The following is a 19,031-nucleotide window of genomic DNA, read 5'->3' as shown; positions in this document are numbered from 1 at the left end:
TGCTCTGTGTCTCTGCATTTCTTACTTGGTACGTAGAATAGCTGTAGCTAAAGTCAGCTGGACGGAGAGCAGCCGTGAAATAACATTCTTGATTTTGACCAGGTCATTTCAACACATACACAAGCTTCGATCTGAAACCATTCCATTTTAGCTGTGGGCCTGGCAGAGTCTTCACCTCAGTCTCAATTTTGTCATCACTTGTGAAATTGACCCTGATGAAGAAACGCCTCCACAGCCGTTCACTGTGGGGAAGTGCAATGTTAGTTTACCTGTAGATCTCAAATAGGAAATTTGACTGTTTTTGCATACAATAGAAAGAATGCATTAATGTTGAAGCTATTAAATACTGTCAATGGTAAATGTATATTCCTTTAAGCCACTTTTAGACTTCTCGTCACTAAGTTGCTTTAAATCTTCGTTCCTGCAGCAGAAGATGGTCATATCTGGACCACATTGCTGCCATCTAGTGGTCGGAGTGTGAATAACACACATTTTGTTGGAAGTTCTGTTTTTTAAAAGATTTTTTCCGACTATAGTGGCCTTTTGACCTCCATCTGTGGCTGCCGCATCGAGGACTGAGGCCTCCATACTTGGGTCGTGACTCTGCCCCTGCGCCACGTTCACCCAGCCGAAATCAAACATGCGCCCTTTCCTAAGCTTAATGGACAGTATGGATCTAGTGGTTCAGTGCCAGTCATGATGTGGGGCTGTTTAAGCGGTTATACCATTAATAAAGTAACTCATATGCTAGAGACTAGAAAATGACTTGAAACACATTATGCTAATTTTTCTCACACCTATCAATCTCTACCTGATTTATCCTCTGCTTAAAAGCAAAATAGGTACATTTTTATATATCATTTTAAATTCAGGGAGTGAGGGTTAAACCAACAAGATAAGGAAGCAGATGTCTTCCCTCCCCTCTAATTTGATAACATTTGTCAAGCTAGTACTTCAATATGTTAAAGTTAACAATTAAGCTTACCGTTTCTACAGACTGGGAGAAAAAAAAAAGTGGCCTCGACTTAACTCAGTGGAAACGTAAGAAGTCTTGGCCATTAATTTTTTTCCCCCATATTTGAAGCCTATAGAGTCCAGACGGCTTCAAACGTTTCTTCAGAGATGTTTTTCCCACCTTGGAGGATTCCTGCCAACATGCTTTTGAGCCCCTTGTATTGCGTCTTATTGACCAGCAGGTGGCAGTAATTGTCCCAAATTGGAACCCAAGCTTTAGCTACTTCAGTGCAGAAAAAAGTAAAAGTTACATTACACACACATCAAACAAGAAAATCCTCATACATTTTTTTATTCTTAATCTATCTACTGTTCAGATGATTAAAAATGAAAATAAATGTATTATAATACATGTTTATTCTTTGGATTGCAGCATAAAAGTTATTACATAAAACAATTAAATTAATCAAAACCCAAACTTGTGCTCAGATTTATCTCCTTTATAAGTCTTAATATGCGCATATGTACACACACACACACACACACACACACACACACACACACATCCAGAGAACAAACACAGAAATGACACAGGCAGACATTCCTGCTCCACACAATCAACAGCAGCAGTGACTGATCATGATTTCTTAAAGATAATCGTAATACTGTTGACCGGGCCAAGGCCACATTAAAACCAAACAGCTGAGCATTACAGTTCATCCTCAGCTACATGAGGGGAAAGTAACCTTCACACTCTTATGAGCCATCATCGTTATGTAGCCCAGGTAAATATGGTTGGAGTAACATGGAGGAGAAAATAACCCAAACAGGAGACGAAGCTGAAATTTATTGAAATGGTTGGACGCTGCACCTGGCAGCTCTGTATTGCTTGTTTTTGTGGTTCTTTTTGATGGTGGAGAACACACTGAAGCCGGTAGGAACACACTGGAGCAAGGACTGAGGTAGTTCAAAGGTTAAAATAAACTTCCAATTCTGTTTTAGCCAAAAAAATAAATTAAAAAAAAAAAAATCCTGAAACTAGATTTTATCTGATATGATCCTGGGTAGTTGTGACTCCCAATTTTTTTTTTCCTGTAATTTTTTTTTCTGATTGCAGTTAAAACTCCCAGCATGGAAGACAAACCGCTCCATTTTCTGGCTAAGGTGTTCAAAGCAGCCACTAGGGGGCGAATCTAGGCAAACTCCTTCAATGGGAAACGGGCAGTGATAAACCTGACAGCTCCTGAGACCAAAAGACTTTACTTTACGACAGGAAACCAAAGTGGGCTCTTATTTTGTAAACAGCCCGCAAAGATAGACGGTTTGCTGAAAGTTTAATGTAATAAACCACACCTCTAGAGAGAGAAAGAGAGAGAGAGAAAACTGAGACTGCTCAGTTGGAAATTGCTCTGCATCCAGGCTGAAGGCCACATTAGAGGCAGGGGGCTGCACTCAGAACAGCACGATAAACAAAAAAAGGAAACAGTGTGAAGGTCTGAAGGCTCATAAAGACTCAAGATCCAAATGGGAATAAAAATAGAAAAAAGTGCCTCTAATGGCTGATACAGATCCATAAATAACGCTGGCTTGGCACCAGTGTAAAAACAATCGTTTTATTGTGTTCAAATGTCTTTTTGTTGCTCTAAATCCACCCAGAGGTCAGAGTTCATCCATACTTTGGGATCCTACAAGCCTTGTTTATACAGAGGACTGTTTGTTGTAGCTGAGCTTAGCTCTGCTTTTAGGTAAAACAAGAACATGAAGTGTAAAGTGTTCTTTTTTTTTTTACTTAAATAGAGGAGCTCGTAGCTCGAGAACACTGAACAGAAAAACAAAAATCCCAAACAGGTGTGTCGTTTCCATCCAAGAGCTGCACATTTTTCTCCCCTCTGTGCAAAGTGTAGTCAATATAACACGACCTGTGAAAGAAACGTGGTTTCTGAGGCACAGCAACAAAAACAAACAACCAGAAGTCTGAAGTGATCTCAGCCCCTCCCCCCACCAGCCCCTTTTCCGTCCCCACGGCAACCATCTCTGAGGCCGGACTGGAAAAGGAAGGACCAGCAGCCTCGCAGGAAGCAGCTGGTGATCGTTTTCCATCAGAGCGGAGCTACACAACATTCCTTCACACACTACACACACACACACACACACACACACATCAGAAAACTTACTGCCTTTCCTTCAGAACCACCTGTTAGAACCAGAAAGTTACAAAACAGTCAAATCTCCCGACCAATCAGAGAACTCCAATACATCAGGCTAAACAACAGCTGCTTTAGTCATGGGCCTGTCCACAGTCTTGTGTGATACAGTTAGAAATAAAAGTGTGCCATATTGTGGTATTAACATTAAAAAAAACTTCAAAGCACTAGTTACAACAGTAGTACTGTTAGTTGTAACTTATTATTTTTGACAGAGTTAAAACTAGCTAGTAGTTTTTCAAATGCTTGTTGTGCAGAATATTATTGCTTTTCTATCACTTTAGTCCAAAGTAATACTTGGAGTATATATAGTTCAGACAAGTCTGAACTGGAAGGGATCTGCACCACTGAACCGCCATCTTGGTAGCCAAGCATTGATTAACCATGGCTTTGAGCCCAACAAAAGAAAGTCTATGGAGAAAAAATGTATGGCTTAATAGTTGTATTGTACTTATAGTGTTTATAAGTTAGATAGGAATGAGGTGAGAGCTAGTTCTAGGCTTGTGGCTTGTTTATTGTTGCCATAGCAACTCCATAGCACCTGTTATGACAGTTAGCTATGCATACCTACCAAGATGGCTGTCAGTTACAAAGTTCCCGAAAGTGTGATGTCACATGAGAACTATTTATTAGAAGCTAAAGGTAATATTAGCCTTTTTAGTTGGGCTATCTGCTAAGGCAGCTGCTGGTAGCTTGCTAACTGTAGTCTTAAAGTGTTTCATAAATAAAAGTGATAAGTATTACTTCTTCAGGCTCCACACGATTATCCACATTTGTTATAACCATCTTTCCAAACAGCTTAACGTTTGCATGAGGGATGAACAATATATCGACATCAACATTGGTGTTGGCCAATGTTAGTCCTTTTTTAACAGATAAAATAAGTAAAACTGGGTTGATATTAACAAGCGATGTCTATTTTCATCTTGTTCCTGTTTGTGTACGGTGTTCAGGGCTCTGATATTACTCATAAGTGATATAGGGAGAAAGTGGAGAAGCGTAGTTATGCGTTAATCAAAAACTCCAGTAGTTATTGCCCGTTCATTTTCCAGTATCTCACTAGGAGGACATTAAACCAAACAGAAAAACACCCGATTCGCTCTCAAAACCATAAGTGTTCAAAACATTTCTGTACCTCGTTAATGGTAACTGGCTCACGACTAAAATGCACACATAATAAACTCAAGTCTGGTGGCAAACTAGATTCCAACATTGTTGCAGATTCAACATTAAAAATGTCTCTTTCCTTATAAGGACACAGGTGTGCTGGTCCTCACCACCTTCACTTCCCTGCTCACAAGACAAAGTGCCTCAACATTACCTAAAGAATACGAACCACCCAAAGCACCACCCCTTAGCTTTTTCAAAACAATTAAAATCCACTTAAGCGCACAGCAAGGAGAAAAACAAAAATCAATTGATTCATTTACAAGTCTATTTACAAAGCTCATAGCAGCAATTCTCATTAAATCATTGTGCAATAATCATTCCAATAAAACAACTTCATCAGCTCCCATGTGATAAAAGCAAGTGTACAAGCAACCCCGATATAAATACTTATTGCTTACCTCTCAAGTAAAGAACACGCAATTATAAAACAGATGAAACCCCAATGGACTCCTGAGGGACAGGGGTCTATACACACACAGTATAACTGATAACTTACAAAACATCTGCACACCATCAATGTCAGAGATTCTTAGAGTCCTGAGTGTGCAGAGCTAGTCACATATTTACATGCACTATTCATCAGCATGGAGATCATTTTGAACTGAGGGGTTTAATGATGCATTTACATGTTTTGCATCAATGATGTAAAACACAGTTGAATGATGATGCTGGATGGTTGATACGTAGACTACGCAGAATATCAAACTTCTGGAATGGCCCCAAATGTCAATGCTAGAGAAACTTCTTAACTGCATAACTTAAACAAATTAGTTCTATTATTTCTGATAAACAGCAGTGATGAAATATCCAGCTGGAATTAAATCAAATAATAGTTATGGTTTCACAAGCATAAGATTCCAAGAAAATCCTGCTCATTGACGATGGCTACCATTGGTTTTAGCTGTCAAGTTCTCAACGTACCGCGCTAAATCTTAAATGTACAAATGACACAAAAGAAAAATGGATGCAATGTTTTGATGCCAATTGTCAACAGTACGACAACTAGATAAAGTATCATATCTTAAAGGTCAGAAAAAGGTTTTAATTGAAAGGTCAGTTATGCTAGCTTGACTTTGACAACCTTTACATGTAGATGGGCTGCAGAATTTGGTGTGTTTCGCTCAGTTAAAGAAAAAAGGGGGATGTGATGATCTCAGACAGGTCATCACATCATTACAGCAGGTGTTTAAATTAGCTAGTCAACCATCTCTGTTTTCAGACGATTTCCTATTAATAATCACAAAATAAATATCAAACTTGGAAACATAAAACTGTACTAACAGACTTAAGGTTCTGTTCTTTGTGTGGGAAATGTTTGCATGTTTTTTTGGGGTTGAATCCTCATAAATCATAGAGCGAGGAAAAAAGAATACAAGTGGTTTTGGGTTATAGTTCAACATTTTTTCTGCATCATTTTTCCTTTAGTTGTGTCACACTGCACCAAATTAATCATAGGTTTTATTTTGTACATGAAACTGCTCTACATCATAAAGAGCATCTTTTGGATTCCTTATGGATGCCATAGAGAATCATCTTTTTGCCCTCCAGCATCGGGCGCATGCTCAAAATTTCTGGAGGTAAACAATAACACGAGGTACGATGTTTGTCTACAAATGGGGCCAAATTCATTGAAGTTGTTCTGCCATGGAAAAATAATTAAATGCTTCACTTCAAGTCCAGCATAAAATGAAATTTGCACTGATGAAGTGTGTATATAAAACTCTGACTGGCAGTGATCACCACAGGAACAGACAGTGAGAATATACTACGCGTCCAGAATCGTAACCCCAGCCGTCATCAGCAGGAACATAGCCGGCAGCTGTAGTAACAAAACGTCCCAGGACAGATAAAACATTCCTCTTCCATCTTTATATCAACTCATCCCATCAGCCCCCTCTTGGTGACAACAACGCTCCAATGCTTTATGTGTTGCCCTCTGACCTCAGTAGAGAAGAAACGCTTGGTTTAAAGGGAGTTGCTCTTTATCTAGCTGCACAGCAAATGGATGCCATCTAGTAGAGTCCTAAAAAATATCTTGGAAACATCTCTATAGGTCAATGTTCAGGTTAAAATGCCTCTGGAATGTTTCATGAAATCATAAAAACTAATTTAAAACCTCCCAACATTGAGTTTTCTTCACCAGGTGTGTCTGGAATGTAAAAACATGCAGACGCTCTCCCAAATACTCTCATTTTCCCATTTGTGTTCGATTTTTTTTAAAATCACATGCATAGAATAAAATCAGCTTTTTCTCAAGCAGAAACTCTCCCAACTCGTACTAAACACATCCTCTTTTGTCTTTCCGTCGACACGTGCTTTAAAACGACAGTAGCCATCATGGGAAATCTCCGACACTCTCCATGCTCACGTACAGAAGCTTTTCCCTCCAACGTGTCCAGTGCAAAAGAAAAAAAAATCAACCTCTAGTGGCTTTTTCCACACGGCTTCATCTTTTGACACAATATATTTTACGTACACTACGTTTCACAAACACACACACATACACACACAAAGGCCCACCCCCTCTTCAGTCCCTGAGATCACCTCACACTTTGCACAAGGCTTTCTCGCCAACACATGACACGGCAAACGGAACGCAAGTAAGACAAAACACAGAAAGCAAACACAAACCAGACCATGGCGAAAGGCACGTTCTGGATACTTTAAAGAAGAAAAAAAAAAGTCCAGGAAGGGAGCGACGAGGCTCAGTTCAGGAGGGCGGCAGTCGTGGTCGTGGTGTGTTCGGGAACTCCGGAGGGAAGTCGATATGCAGGGACGCAAACATTTCTCGTCAAAAATCTTTCAAAGTGTTTTTTCATCCATTTCCTTATTTATATATAAAACAAACCAAAATAATCCTATAAGTTCCATCTTTTTCAGTATGGATCTGATTATTTTTTACACAGTGTTTTAAAAAGAAGTGACGAGTTTGCACTGCTGCGTATCGACTCATAGGATCTCTGAATGGACACTTCGGCTCCCGTTGGCTCTCAGCGTACTAGCCACCAGCTTCCCACAGAAGGCATCATTTCTCCTGTGTGGTAACTTCATTGGACTGAATAGTCATTCTCCTACACAGGCTCTTCACTCTCTGATCTGGTTTTTTCTTTGACTTGAAGTTGCATATGTGGAGCTTCCAGCAACGTGTTACCAGGAAGTAGACAGAGCCTGATGTGTTTTTAGGAGTCAAGGAAGAGCAGATGCACTGTGGGGAGTTTGTCTCTCTCCCATCTCAGTTGCTCCAGGACTTGCGGTTCTCTCCTCTGCGAGCTACAGTGGCTTCCCCTCGCAGGACGGGGACGTGGGCCGGCAGAGCGAAGTCCGTGGTTCGCCGAGCGGCTCGGTCGCAGCGCGACAGCCGGTCTGGGCGGACCAGCACCCCATAGCCTGGTTTGCAGAGGAAGTATCGGTGGCCTCCGACTGACCCGTCATTCTTACCTGCAGGAAGGAAAACAATCCAGGTCATCAGGGTTCGTAGATTTTCCCCCACAGTGAAATTCAAGCACTTTTCAAGGTAAGTTTTCAAACGTTTCCAGTGCCACAAGCTGGAGTTAAAATTTTATCTATATTACTACTGTTAAAGTCTTGTTCTAGTAATCTACATTCTGTAGTAGGGCGAGGTAAATTAAAATATAACAAAATTTAAAGTTTTGAAATGTTTCTCACACATTTTATACACCTGAACGAGAACAAAATACTGATTTAACAAAATAATCCCCCAATTTTAATAACTTATCAATAAGTTGTTGAGCCATTAGGAATAATAAATATTCATTACACTGAAACTATTCAAACAAATCGTGTTAATATTCAAATTAAAAGCTTGAACACAATATATGAAGAGAGTGGCAAAAAAATCTGTACAAAAATGTCCTCGTTTAGGTTTCTTGACATTTAGCAAATAGAAATAATTTTGGAAACTCTAATTAACCTAAAACAAGAAAAATTTGGTCTGATTTAACTTCAGACAGCAAGAAAAAGAATGGATGCGTCTTTTTGTAAGATGTATGAAAATATCTGGTGTGAACTGTAAATGACATTTTCCAAGTTTATGCTTTTAATCAAACGATAAATTGCACTTTATTACAAAACTGTGCAGTTTGAATGTCGGACACTTTCCAAACCTTAAAAACACCTAATTGAAACTGAAGGATTTTCAAGGATTTCAAGAACCCGCACAAACCCTGGAAAGCGTCGGCATTTTGAGCAATCTGGCCCTTTAAATCTCACACTTACCTACTGGGGTGTCCAGCTCCACGCCCACCCACACTCCGTCTGCGAACTGCGTCGTCCCCACGTAGCGCACAGTTCCGGCCTTGTTGCTTCCTACGGTGACGTACTCGCCCTCCGTCAGCCAGTCAGGCGGCATGTCGTCATGACCGCGGCCGTCGCCGTCGTCCACAAAGATCTCCAGCCGCTCAAAGCCTTCAACTAGCTTCTGGTCGGAGAAGGAGAGCTCTGTCGGGACGCTGTTGTTGTGATTGGACGCTACGACAGTCATCTTGGCGCCACACTGGGGGGGAGAGGTCACAACATCGTTCCTGTCAGCGCCCTGCTGCTGCTGCTGGGGGTTTGAGGGTGACGCCACGTCGGCGCCCAGGAGGGACGAAGACGAGGAGGAGGGTTGGAGGACGTCGGACAGGGTAACCGTGGAAACACTAGCGGAGAAATAGCCGCTCGACGATTGGCTGAGGGGGCTTAAAGGGGTGGTGTCATGCGGGTCATGCACAGGAAGAGGAGGGACGTCCGGAAACTCGGCCCTTCGGTCTTTGGCAGCAAGTCGTGGGGCAGCAGCCTGCAGGGGCCCCAACGGTTGCCGTGGCAACAGAGGGACAGGCGACAGCATGCGGAGAACAAAAAGTAAAAAAAAAACAAAAAAAAAAAACACCAAGGATAAAAATCAGCAATCTCAAAACTCTTCATTGTGAGTCAACAGGATGTAAAATTTAGTTCATGAATCCAGACAAATGTTTAATCTAATAAAATACAGAATATGGCTGTCAGTGCTGTTGGTTCTGCAGAAACTCCCATTCAGCAACCGTTGCTACAAATACAGCAGATGGTAGTTTGATAATGTCACCATCCTAAAGTAATGACCTAAAAGTCATTGGTTAAAAAAAAAAAAAAAAAAGAAAATCAATATTTGCAAAAAAATGACTTGTCTGTTATATTAGGAAGGTGAGGATATACAACATTTCATTGAAAAAACTATGTTGGAAGTAAAATAAAACTAGCTCCTGAAGTTTACATCTCTCTTCCTCCTAAACTCAGCAACTGACACCTTCTCACATTATTAACAGATTCATTTTGTGCCTCTATAAACAATACATTCAGATTATTTAATCCAAACACATTTCAATTTGAACAAGGAATTCTGCAAATGTAAACATGCAAAAATTTTTGTATGTTAAAAAAATCTAAACTAATCAAAAATGTCTCTGGCAATCTCCAAAGAAATCTCACCCAATTAGATGAACTAAGAAAATCTGCTGGTCACCGGAATCGACTGATTTTACATTCAATCTGCATTTGGATAGTTAGAAATAAAGTCGGCGGGCGCGTAAAAGCTGCAAGAAGTTTTTAGAACAGTGATTGATTTTCTGCAGACAGGCCAGCTGTCCCCTCTGCAGCAGAGGGTTGGATGTGAATACATTTTGCAGTGCTGCTCCGATCGCCTTTTTCCTAACAGGCCTCCCAAATCTGATTTTGACTGATTTTTTTTTGTCTGAAAAGTAGCTAAGTTGGTTACATTACCACTTCATATGGATCTCTCACCGTCTCAGGCTTGCCTCTGCTGTCGTCCCCTCCCGTTGACGCAACGATGCGAGGCACATGCTGCTGAGTGACAGACAAAAGTTTGATCACACCTTTTAATTGCTCATTATGCAGTCGTTTTTTTTTCTTTTTCTTTTTCTTTTTTCGCTGCGTCAGCCGTTTCTGTTTCCGCTGACCTGCTGGCCGTGTGGCGAAGGTCTGAGCTCCTTCTTGTCGTCCCGAGCAGGAAACAGAGACTTGAGCAGTTTGGGCATCTGAGGAACCAGGGCCTTAACTGAAAGATAAGAGGCAGCAAGTCCTAAACGACCTGGGGGAGGGAGAAAAGGGGAAGAGGCAGCGAGGTGGAGGCAGAGAAGAGGAAGGAAATGAGAAAACAAGAGGAGGTCCGGGAGGTGGAGGAAGTGTGAAAGATTAAGACGAGAAGTTGAAAGCAAGTCCAGAAAATGGCAAAAAAAAAAAAAAAAAAAAAAAAAAAAACACCAACATAGTGACAGATTGACAGAGGAAGCGTCTAATAAAACAACACAGAGGTGATTTATCTATCAGCTAAGATATGAGGCTCTAAATTACTGCGACAGAAATTCATTGAGATCATTAATTCTGTTCATTTCTGAAACAAAATTAACTTGATGTCACACTGAAATGGGAAAGAAATCACAGTTAAACCAGCTAGCCATCAGAAATATTCACAATGAAATCATCAGACATGGCACAGCACTGATCAGCAACGACGTTGGCAAGGTTAGGAAAGCAGAATGGGTGTAAAAAGCTGAAAAAACAACTTAAGAAAATGAGTTCACACATTTTATCAAAGCTGAGGGATGTTTAACAGTGGGAAACATGGAATAAAGTGATAAATGTCTTTGAATCATCACACAGGAGAGGAAAACGATAAAAACAAAGAAGAGGCAGAAACAAAGAGACGGAGGTAGTGGAGAATGGCTAGAAAAGTAAAGATGGTGGGGCAGAGAGGCCATAAAAGGCAGGATGTTTACCTTGCTCTGGTTCCTGGTTCTGTGGGGGGGTCATATTGAAGGGCATGGAGGATGAAGAGGGGGAGGTAGAGTAGGTAGACGGGGATGAAGCCGGGCGAGGGAGGGTGCGGTAAGAGGGCATGAAGATATCCTGCTGACTTTCCCATCGACCCTGAGGAGCAAAGACAGGATTAGTTTTGAAATGAAGGAAGTTTTCAGCAGCGGCGACTGCAAGAGGGGGGCAAAGGGGGCCATGGGACCCTCTTAAAAAATACTGGCCACCCCACTGAATCACGTTCAGGTTATTGAAAGGTATACAGAGCCATCTTCTTCGATCAAGACATGAATGCAGAACCCAACAAACAAATAAATACATTCATGAAGTTATATATATTAAAAGAACAATTCAAACTTGAACAAACTGTCAAAGATGTGCTTGGCACCATCAACACTTAGTGTTCCCCGGTGAAAGCAGCGAGGTATGTTTTATTTCGTTTGTGTGTTGTAAGTTTATTTTTATATTCTAATATTTGTATATCTGTTTAGTTTTCACGGTGACTACGATGATTACGGTGACTGAGGTAATCAAGGTGATTGAGATGACTGATGGTCCACATCAAAGAAAATAAATCTTGAAAATGACCCGTCGAGACCGCGCAAATTAATTCAAGTGCTGGGGAGCTGCTACAAAGGTAAAATAAAAACAAATAAATAAGAATAGGTGGAACGTCTCATTATGACGCATCATTGGATCAGCTACTGCCATATACAAAAATAAAAATTTAATAAATGTCTCCAGAGTTTAAAACCAAGCAGCAGGTTGGTAAAGGAATCTGCGCTACCTTATCATCCAACAGGCAAGACGTGGACAGGTCCTGCCTACTTCCAGAGAGCTGAAACGTGAGACAGACGGAAACATTAGGAAAATATTTCTCTGTTTCTGTATCGCATGGAAGAATATGATTATTTATTTTACCCTGTGAACAGACGGAGAGCTCAGACTCCTCCTGCTACTCCTCCCCTTGCCAGTCAGCTGCTCCTTCACTGCTACTTCCTTTAACAAGTTCAAACAAATCAGAAACGTTTAGCATTCCTGATGATCAGTCTTTGCAATCAGTCAGATTGCAGTGCTGGGAGGTTCTCCTTCTACCTGTCTGAGTCTGTCCAGGGTCAGGATGTTCTCCAGGCTCATCACGCTGCGGAGGTATTTCTCAATGGCGGCCTCGTCATCTCCCGATTGGCTGTTGTGTGCGCTCGCTGCCATCCGGGCTAGCATCTCCCTGTCCTCTGAACCTGGAGCATCCTGAAAAAAGGAAAAAAAAAGAAACAATTTCAGGTACTGGCAGGAATACTTTTGTGAGGCACTTTCAGCCAAACTAAACGCCGGCGTCCTGTTCCTCGTCTTACCCCAGGAATGTTGGAAACCACCTCGAAGGTGACGCCGCAGCCAGGTATGGTGCTGCGGGTCGACATCCTCCTGAGGAAATTGTGGGCGAAACCCTGGCGACCCGGGTTGACATTGACGCAGATCCTCTTCCTCAGCACCAGCTGCATGTCGGCGGGGTGGCTGAGCTGGACCACCGCCCGCACCGTCAGGTAGACGCGCTGCTCCGGCCACGACCCGCCGCGACTCAGCTGGGGACACTCATGGACGGTGGAGTCCCACGACGCCTCAGCTTTCACCTGGCGGTCATTGAGGGTCATCACTGCAGCATGAGCAGAAAGGCAGCCAGAAAAAGAAGGAGAGAGAGAGTAGATGCTCACCTCTCCATCGTAATGTTTGACAATCTGCAGGTCGAAGAAGTCGTCCTCGTCTTCTCCGGTCAACATGGCGTCCCAGCCTCCGGCTTCAGGCACTTCAAATTGCTCGTGGGAGCTGAGGTCGTCGGCTGGGGGAAACGAGAAAACTTTTGATGAGAAACTGAGGTGACGTTAGGGCAACCTGCTCTAGTTAACAAAACTGATTACGTTTAAGGTCCAAGAAGAGGACTGGAATGTGCGTTTCCATCCCTGGTAGAGGCGCCCTGCGAACAGAAAAACAGTATTTTACAGGCACTATGGATGTGGGGTTTTTATGCTTGGGTGATAAATTGATTTTATTGACCAACTGAATTTGTGATTTGTTTTTAATTTTCTCCATAGATTTTCATAGTTCGGAGTGATGTCAGCCATCTTGCTTCACAAGAGTGATTTACAGGTTTTACTTATTTGGACTTTGAATTCAGGCCAACTCTACGACAAAATATAAGTCAGGCTAAGATTTTTTTTGTGAGAATAAAGACATAATGTTATAAAAATACACTTGAAATAATATGAGAATTAAGTCCTAATGTTACCAGAATAAGGTCGGAGAATGAAGTAGTAATTTTATGAAAACTAACAAAAAATAAAAAATTACTTATCCAGGATTTTCTCCTTAATCAAAACGACTTTTTCCTTGTATTCTTCTAGCAAAGTTGCGTCTTTATTCTGCTAATATTATGACTATATTCCTGTAATTAAACAAAAAGTCTCAAGGCCTGGCCCTAATACTTTGTTGTACAACTTACAAAAAGGGGAAGATTGAAAAATAAATCACTTTTTGAAAATATTTCCTATAATTTGTCATTTCTTTAACAGAAAAGAAAATGACAAAAAAAAAAAAAAAAAATCTAAGATTTTATTTTTAACCCAAAGCGCCCAGCCCTACAACAATCTGCTGAACGTATCTGGTGACATACCACTCTGCAGGAGCGCCAGGAATGCCGCTGCCAGCAGAGGGCACCATGACGGCGTTTCTCTCCTCAGTGAGAGTCAACCTCCACTCCAGCAGCTGCGCCTCCCTCTCCATGTCATCCTCTGTCTTTTCTGGAAGCAAACATGGTAACATTTAAACATGACAGAGACAAAGTGAACACTTTCCATTTTTTTTCAAATCTGTTCCTGGGGTTTAAATTAAACAGCATCAGCCAATCATTTTACAACCGTTTCTCCTGAACGCCTGTTAAAAAAAAAAAAAACATTGTGTAATTTCATGTGTGAACATCTGTAAATGTTACCTGCTTTGCTAACCAGGCTCTGCAGGTGTTGGTCCAGGTATTCCTGTCTCTTGGTGAGCGCAGCCAACCACTGCCGCCGCAAACGTTCCAGATCTCTATCCTGTCCATCAAGGGCTCAGTTAATGCGTTCTGTCCTTTATAGACGCAACTTCACCTAGAGCATTCTGAAGCAGAAACGTGGAGCGAGTCGTGTCGGTTTGGCATACCTGGTAGCTGTCCATCTCGTCCCCTTCCTGGTTCGCTGTGCTGGTCCTGATCTCCACGCAGCCCACCGACACGGCCAGCACGATCTCTGCTATCAGCGGCATCGTGCCCGAGTCCTGAACCGAGCGCACGTCCACCTGGATTCGCCTCGACTGGCCCTGGGGTCGACGTGAACCCAAACAGCAGTTTGAACATTATAAATCAGCTTTTCGTCCTCCTCTGGAGTCATGCCGTCTGGGACTGTGTAGGTTTTACATCCCTACCTGTCGAAGCTGGAAGATTCCCCCTGTGCTCACGTCTCTGGCTGGAACTACTTCCACTGGAACAAAGTCCCCATTTTCGTTTATTTCCAGGATCTGAATCCACAGTTCCAGGCGACGTGTGACCTCGCTCCACCTACCATCAGTTTTTTTTAGTGTTTTTTTACAAATCAAAATCTTAAAAAGTGTGAGAAAGTTATGAAGAAATTCCCGAGTCACAAGTGGCTCTTTGAATTTTCCACAATGGTTCTTTATAACTCGAGCTGAGATTATTAAAAAAAAAAAAAACAGAACTAGTGTTTCTAAATATGAATACAACCAAAACAAAATGTATTTGCTAAAGCATGATATTTTTGTCATTAGGTTTTTTAAACTCCACCTTTTTTTTGTACAAATGTCTTCAGTTGTTTTTCAATTTTATTTTAAAACCTAAAAACAGAAATAAAAGGCGAGGTCTTAAAAAAAAAAAGACATTTCCTACAGTACATGTCCATCAAAAATTAATATGCCATGTAACAAACTATGCAAATTTGAACTCCATGGTAGCACGTCTAGGAGATATTTTTGAAAGAAAGATGTTTGAAGTTGTCCAGAACACATGGAAGACACAGCAAACACCAGAAAGAAGGAGCTCTGGTCAGATTAGAACAAAGCTGAACTTTTTAACCCACATGCAAAAGTTCACATGGTGAAACATGGCGGTGTGGTAGCCAGACTTCAAGGAAAGATAAAGGAGCTGAACGCAGAGCGGTCCTGTCAGAGTCTGTCTGCAGGAAGATAAGCGAGTGTGTGAGCGTCTACCTGTCTCGTAGCGTCCGAGTTTTGGCCTGGATGATGCTGAGGTCCCACAGGGCCGGGTTTCTTCCTGCATCAGACTGCTTGTGTCCAAACACCTCGATGGCAACAGCTCCTTCAGTCAGATACTCGATGAAATCCTCTGTTACCGACACCGCCACCTCCTACAGCGTCAACAGAGAATCACATCTGTTAATCGCCAAATAATAAATAGATTTATCAGCAATAAATAAATAGATGTGATTCTATTTACATGAAATGATTAATCCAATTAATGCCAATGAATTGATTACTGAAATAATGGTGAACCAATGTAACAGATTAATCGTTAACTCAAAAAAAAAAACATTTGTTCATGCTTGAAAATAACAAATTCAGAGCAGTAATAAAACCAAAACTGTGTAAAATATATACATTATGCATTAAAGGTAAGGAAAAAAATTGGTCTCTCTAAATTGTCCCTAGGTGAGTGTGTGTGTGTGCATGGTTGTGTGTCTCTGTGTTGCCCTGCGACAGACTGGCGACATGTCCAGGGTGCCCCCGCCTATCGCCTGGAACGTTAGCTGGAGAGGCACCAGCACCTCCTGACCCCAATAAGGGACAAGGGTGTAAGAAATGAATGAATGAATGAATGAATGAATGAATGAATGAATGAATGAATGAATGAATGGATGGATGGATGGAAAGGAATAAAAAAAACTCTCTCTCTGTAAATAAGTTCTACCTAAAATTCTTAAAGTGCCACAATTTTGCTATCCATTTATGAATATGTTAATCAAAAGAACAAAAAATAAACATGTTGTTCCGACACAATATTGATGTTAAGTCAGACAGAACAGGCTGACATTTTGAGAATATTTTTAGCTGCAGATGCGAATTTTGCTACAAATGATCCAGTGTTTATTTCCTTTTTTAAGGAATACAGTTTTATTTGCATTTTTTAATGTATTTACAATATTACATTAAAACAATTTAAATAAGAATATCTGTAGAATGTGCTGATCGTTTTTATCCAATTAATTGTTGGAATAATCAACAGATTAATCGATGGCTAAAGTTATGGTCAGTTGCATCCCTAAAGTAATTGTGCATAAAAATAAAAATATTGACATTCACCTTGCAGCTGTCAAACACAACCATGCAGTGCGGGTCCTTTGAGTTGGGCGATGAGGAAGACGGGTCAACCTCAGGGGCCACGATGGTGGGCTCAGCCTGATCCCAGAACGAATACTGACAGAAGACGAAGTTGGACAGGTGCTGCGGCAGACCGGTGGCTTGCAGGATCTTTATCTGCAGTTACACCCAAGTCAACGTCAGAGTCAGAATTTGAGTAAACGCCCGCAGCGTCGAAAACGGCTCCAACGACGAGCATCGGCGTTGCTTACCGAGCAGACCAGTTTGCGATCCTCAAATTCAGAGTCCTGGTTGTTGTCAGGTTCATCTCCTCCTGCCATGTTGTCCTCCAAGCCCCCTCCCACTCTCATGACCTCCACATGCAAGCGTCCTGCGACCTTACAAAGGAAAACAGAAGGGAAAAAAAGGTTAAGTTTCCATTATTGCACTTGAAAAGAAGCTGAGGAGCTCGGGTTGTACCTCTCCCTTTTGGTTGATGATGGGAACGGCGTACTGCAGCTTCACGTCGTAGAACAGACAGGAAAGGAAAACGTTGGCGACGCCGATCAGACTGTGATTCTCCTGCTCATCGAAGAACGGGTCGGCTCGGCGGAAGTATGAACGCATTACCTGGAGGAGGAGAGGAAAAAGTAAGCTCTACAGGGGTTTCTGAAGTTAAATGACATACTCAAATCTAATTTACTTTTTCTCAGCATTTACAAATTCTACTTCAGTAATATTGGTATCAAAAATAAGCTAATACTTTTAAGACTCAATCAGAAGTGTAAGTAGTGAAATCGCTGCTGTAGTTTAAGAGAAAATGAGGATGGAACCTAAAATAATTTGGCAGTTTTTGTTCCTCACCAGAAATTATTTTTTGCCTTATACAGCATTTAAACCTTTTACAAATATTTTTTGGAAACCATAGATCCACCTGTACCTGTGCAAAGATTGGTGCAGTTGAGGTAAACAGAAGGAAATGAACACAGGTTTTAGACCTTTTGCCTTTGGAACCATCTGCAAAACTTACTGAACTTAACGTATTTTTAAATGTCTAAAATAGTTCATTTTTCATCTTTTTAGAAACACCCCTATTTATCTTTTAACAAATTATTATAAAACAACCAGTAATCGCTAAATTTTACTCCAACTAATGTGTATTTCTGGAAATTCAGTGTAAAAGAAAAGAAAAAAAATTTAGGCAAGCTACCAAAAAAATATACTCAATTTTTTTGGCACTACCAGAGCTGATGAAGGTTTTTTATAGCAGGCTGTAGGGAGAACTCACTGGGTCGTCTTGGTGATGGACATGATAGTCCTGCCACTCCTGGTAGAGCTCCCTCATGTCCACCAGACGGTTCTCCATCTTCTCCAAACTCCAGATCTGTTTGCCTCGGCACCGCCGTCGCACCTGAATGGCCGGTTCGCTGAGCACTGCGTCCCGCTGCAACGCAAACATGCCGAGGTTAACGAGCTGCAGGCGGACGCACGTCGGCGCGGTCCCGTCAGAGGTTCACTGTGAGGCGCGAGACCTTGCGGTTTGCGTTGAGGTTGTCTGATGGGATTTGCAGGGTGACTCTGTACTCGGTGTGGCGCTCCAGCTCGTCGGAGATGAAACACGCTTCCTGCACCAGGAGGTTTGCTCTCACTATTTGCTCCCTGAGCCTCCGGAGACTCCTCACCAAAACCACCTCCCTGAAAGAGGACAGGAGAAGGATGTCGAGTCAAAAAACAGTCAGGAGGAATTAGGGATGAGGACTGGTTATTGATTAATGATAACCAGTATATATTAGGAATTAATATATAATTCATAAAAGCACTAAAACAACAAAAACAAATGGAGTTTTTTTTCCTGCTCAACAATAATCTAGGAATATTATAAAATGGAAAGTGTTAAACTTATCATTTTCTATTGATATAAGATTTTAATTTCTTAGTAATAATTTCACTCTAATAGAAGATAAAAGTCTTAACCTGCATCAACCACCTGAGCTGGCGGGACATAGAAACAATCCATGGGCCAAAAATGGAACCCCCGTCTACACTTTGGACAACACTGGTCTAAGTGGATGAATTTAGCTAAAGAACTGGAACTAATTTTAATCTAATAAACCATTAATAGACAATTAATGATAAGTCGATTCTGGTTTTTTTAAAGTGTACAGACCGTGAACACGCTCACACACACACCTGTCCTCACTCCACTGCCTCAGTCTGCTCTGAGCGCTGGTAGAGTGGCTCATCCCTCCCACACTGAGCCGCTCCAGGCTGCGGTAGTGAGACTGCTGTCCCTGCCCTGGCTGGACAGACGTCTGTCCTCCGGGCTGGCCAGTGGACAGGCGGTCTGGGTTGAGCTTCTTGCGGAGCTGCTGGAGTTCCTGCTCGTACATCTGCCTCTGTCGCTCCAGAGCCGATCGCTTCTCTTCCTCGTGTTGCCTCTCCAGAGACTGGAGGACCGCCTGCATGGGATCTGAGCACAGGCAGAAGAAGCAGAAGAAGAAGAGATGAGCTAATGGTCTACCTGGCAGGGAGTCGGTGCAGCGT

General features: G+C 41.8%; 1 protein-coding gene across 4 annotated transcripts in view; it reads right to left on the bottom strand.

Moving 5' to 3' along the window:
• Window positions 1–2,655: 2,655 nt before the first annotated feature.
• kif13ba (kinesin family member 13Ba) overlaps window positions 2,656–19,031 on the bottom strand; it is a 51,410-nt gene continuing 35,034 nt past the window's right edge. Inside the window, exons 18-39 of one of the 4 annotated variants that reach the window (XM_015049629.1) lie at window positions 18,678–18,957; window positions 18,020–18,182; window positions 17,776–17,931; window positions 16,968–17,117; window positions 16,760–16,885; window positions 16,491–16,664; window positions 15,381–15,538; window positions 14,583–14,715; window positions 14,322–14,477; window positions 14,116–14,215; window positions 13,798–13,924; window positions 13,046–13,101; window positions 12,842–12,966; window positions 12,485–12,760; window positions 12,228–12,380; window positions 12,054–12,131; window positions 11,920–11,970; window positions 11,099–11,249; window positions 10,280–10,410; window positions 10,104–10,166; window positions 8,565–9,123; window positions 2,656–7,766 (exon numbers count right to left, since the gene is read on the bottom strand). In XM_015049629.1, coding sequence (XP_014905115.1) covers window positions 7,561–7,766; window positions 8,565–9,123; window positions 10,104–10,166; window positions 10,280–10,410; window positions 11,099–11,249; window positions 11,920–11,970; window positions 12,054–12,131; window positions 12,228–12,380; window positions 12,485–12,760; window positions 12,842–12,966; window positions 13,046–13,101; window positions 13,798–13,924; window positions 14,116–14,215; window positions 14,322–14,477; window positions 14,583–14,715; window positions 15,381–15,538; window positions 16,491–16,664; window positions 16,760–16,885; window positions 16,968–17,117; window positions 17,776–17,931; window positions 18,020–18,182; window positions 18,678–18,957 — 3,572 coding nt within the window. In that variant the 3' untranslated portion in view covers window positions 2,656–7,560. The remainder of the gene's footprint in view (window positions 7,767–8,564; window positions 9,124–10,103; window positions 10,167–10,279; window positions 10,411–11,098; window positions 11,250–11,919; window positions 11,971–12,053; window positions 12,132–12,227; window positions 12,381–12,484; window positions 12,761–12,841; window positions 12,967–13,045; window positions 13,102–13,797; window positions 13,925–14,115; window positions 14,216–14,321; window positions 14,478–14,582; window positions 14,716–15,380; window positions 15,539–16,490; window positions 16,665–16,759; window positions 16,886–16,967; window positions 17,118–17,775; window positions 17,932–18,019; window positions 18,183–18,677; window positions 18,958–19,031) is intronic. The other 3 variants (XM_015049628.1, XM_015049630.1, XM_015049631.1) reach the window with 3 other exon arrangements.

The sequence above is a fragment of the Poecilia latipinna genome, unplaced genomic scaffold (assembly GCF_001443285.1).
Source record: "Poecilia latipinna isolate Pla-1442-1.1 unplaced genomic scaffold, P_latipinna-1.0 Scaffold954, whole genome shotgun sequence".
NCBI lineage: Eukaryota > Metazoa > Chordata > Actinopteri > Cyprinodontiformes > Poeciliidae > Poecilia > Poecilia latipinna.
This window is presented reverse-complemented; position numbering and strand designations above follow the sequence as displayed.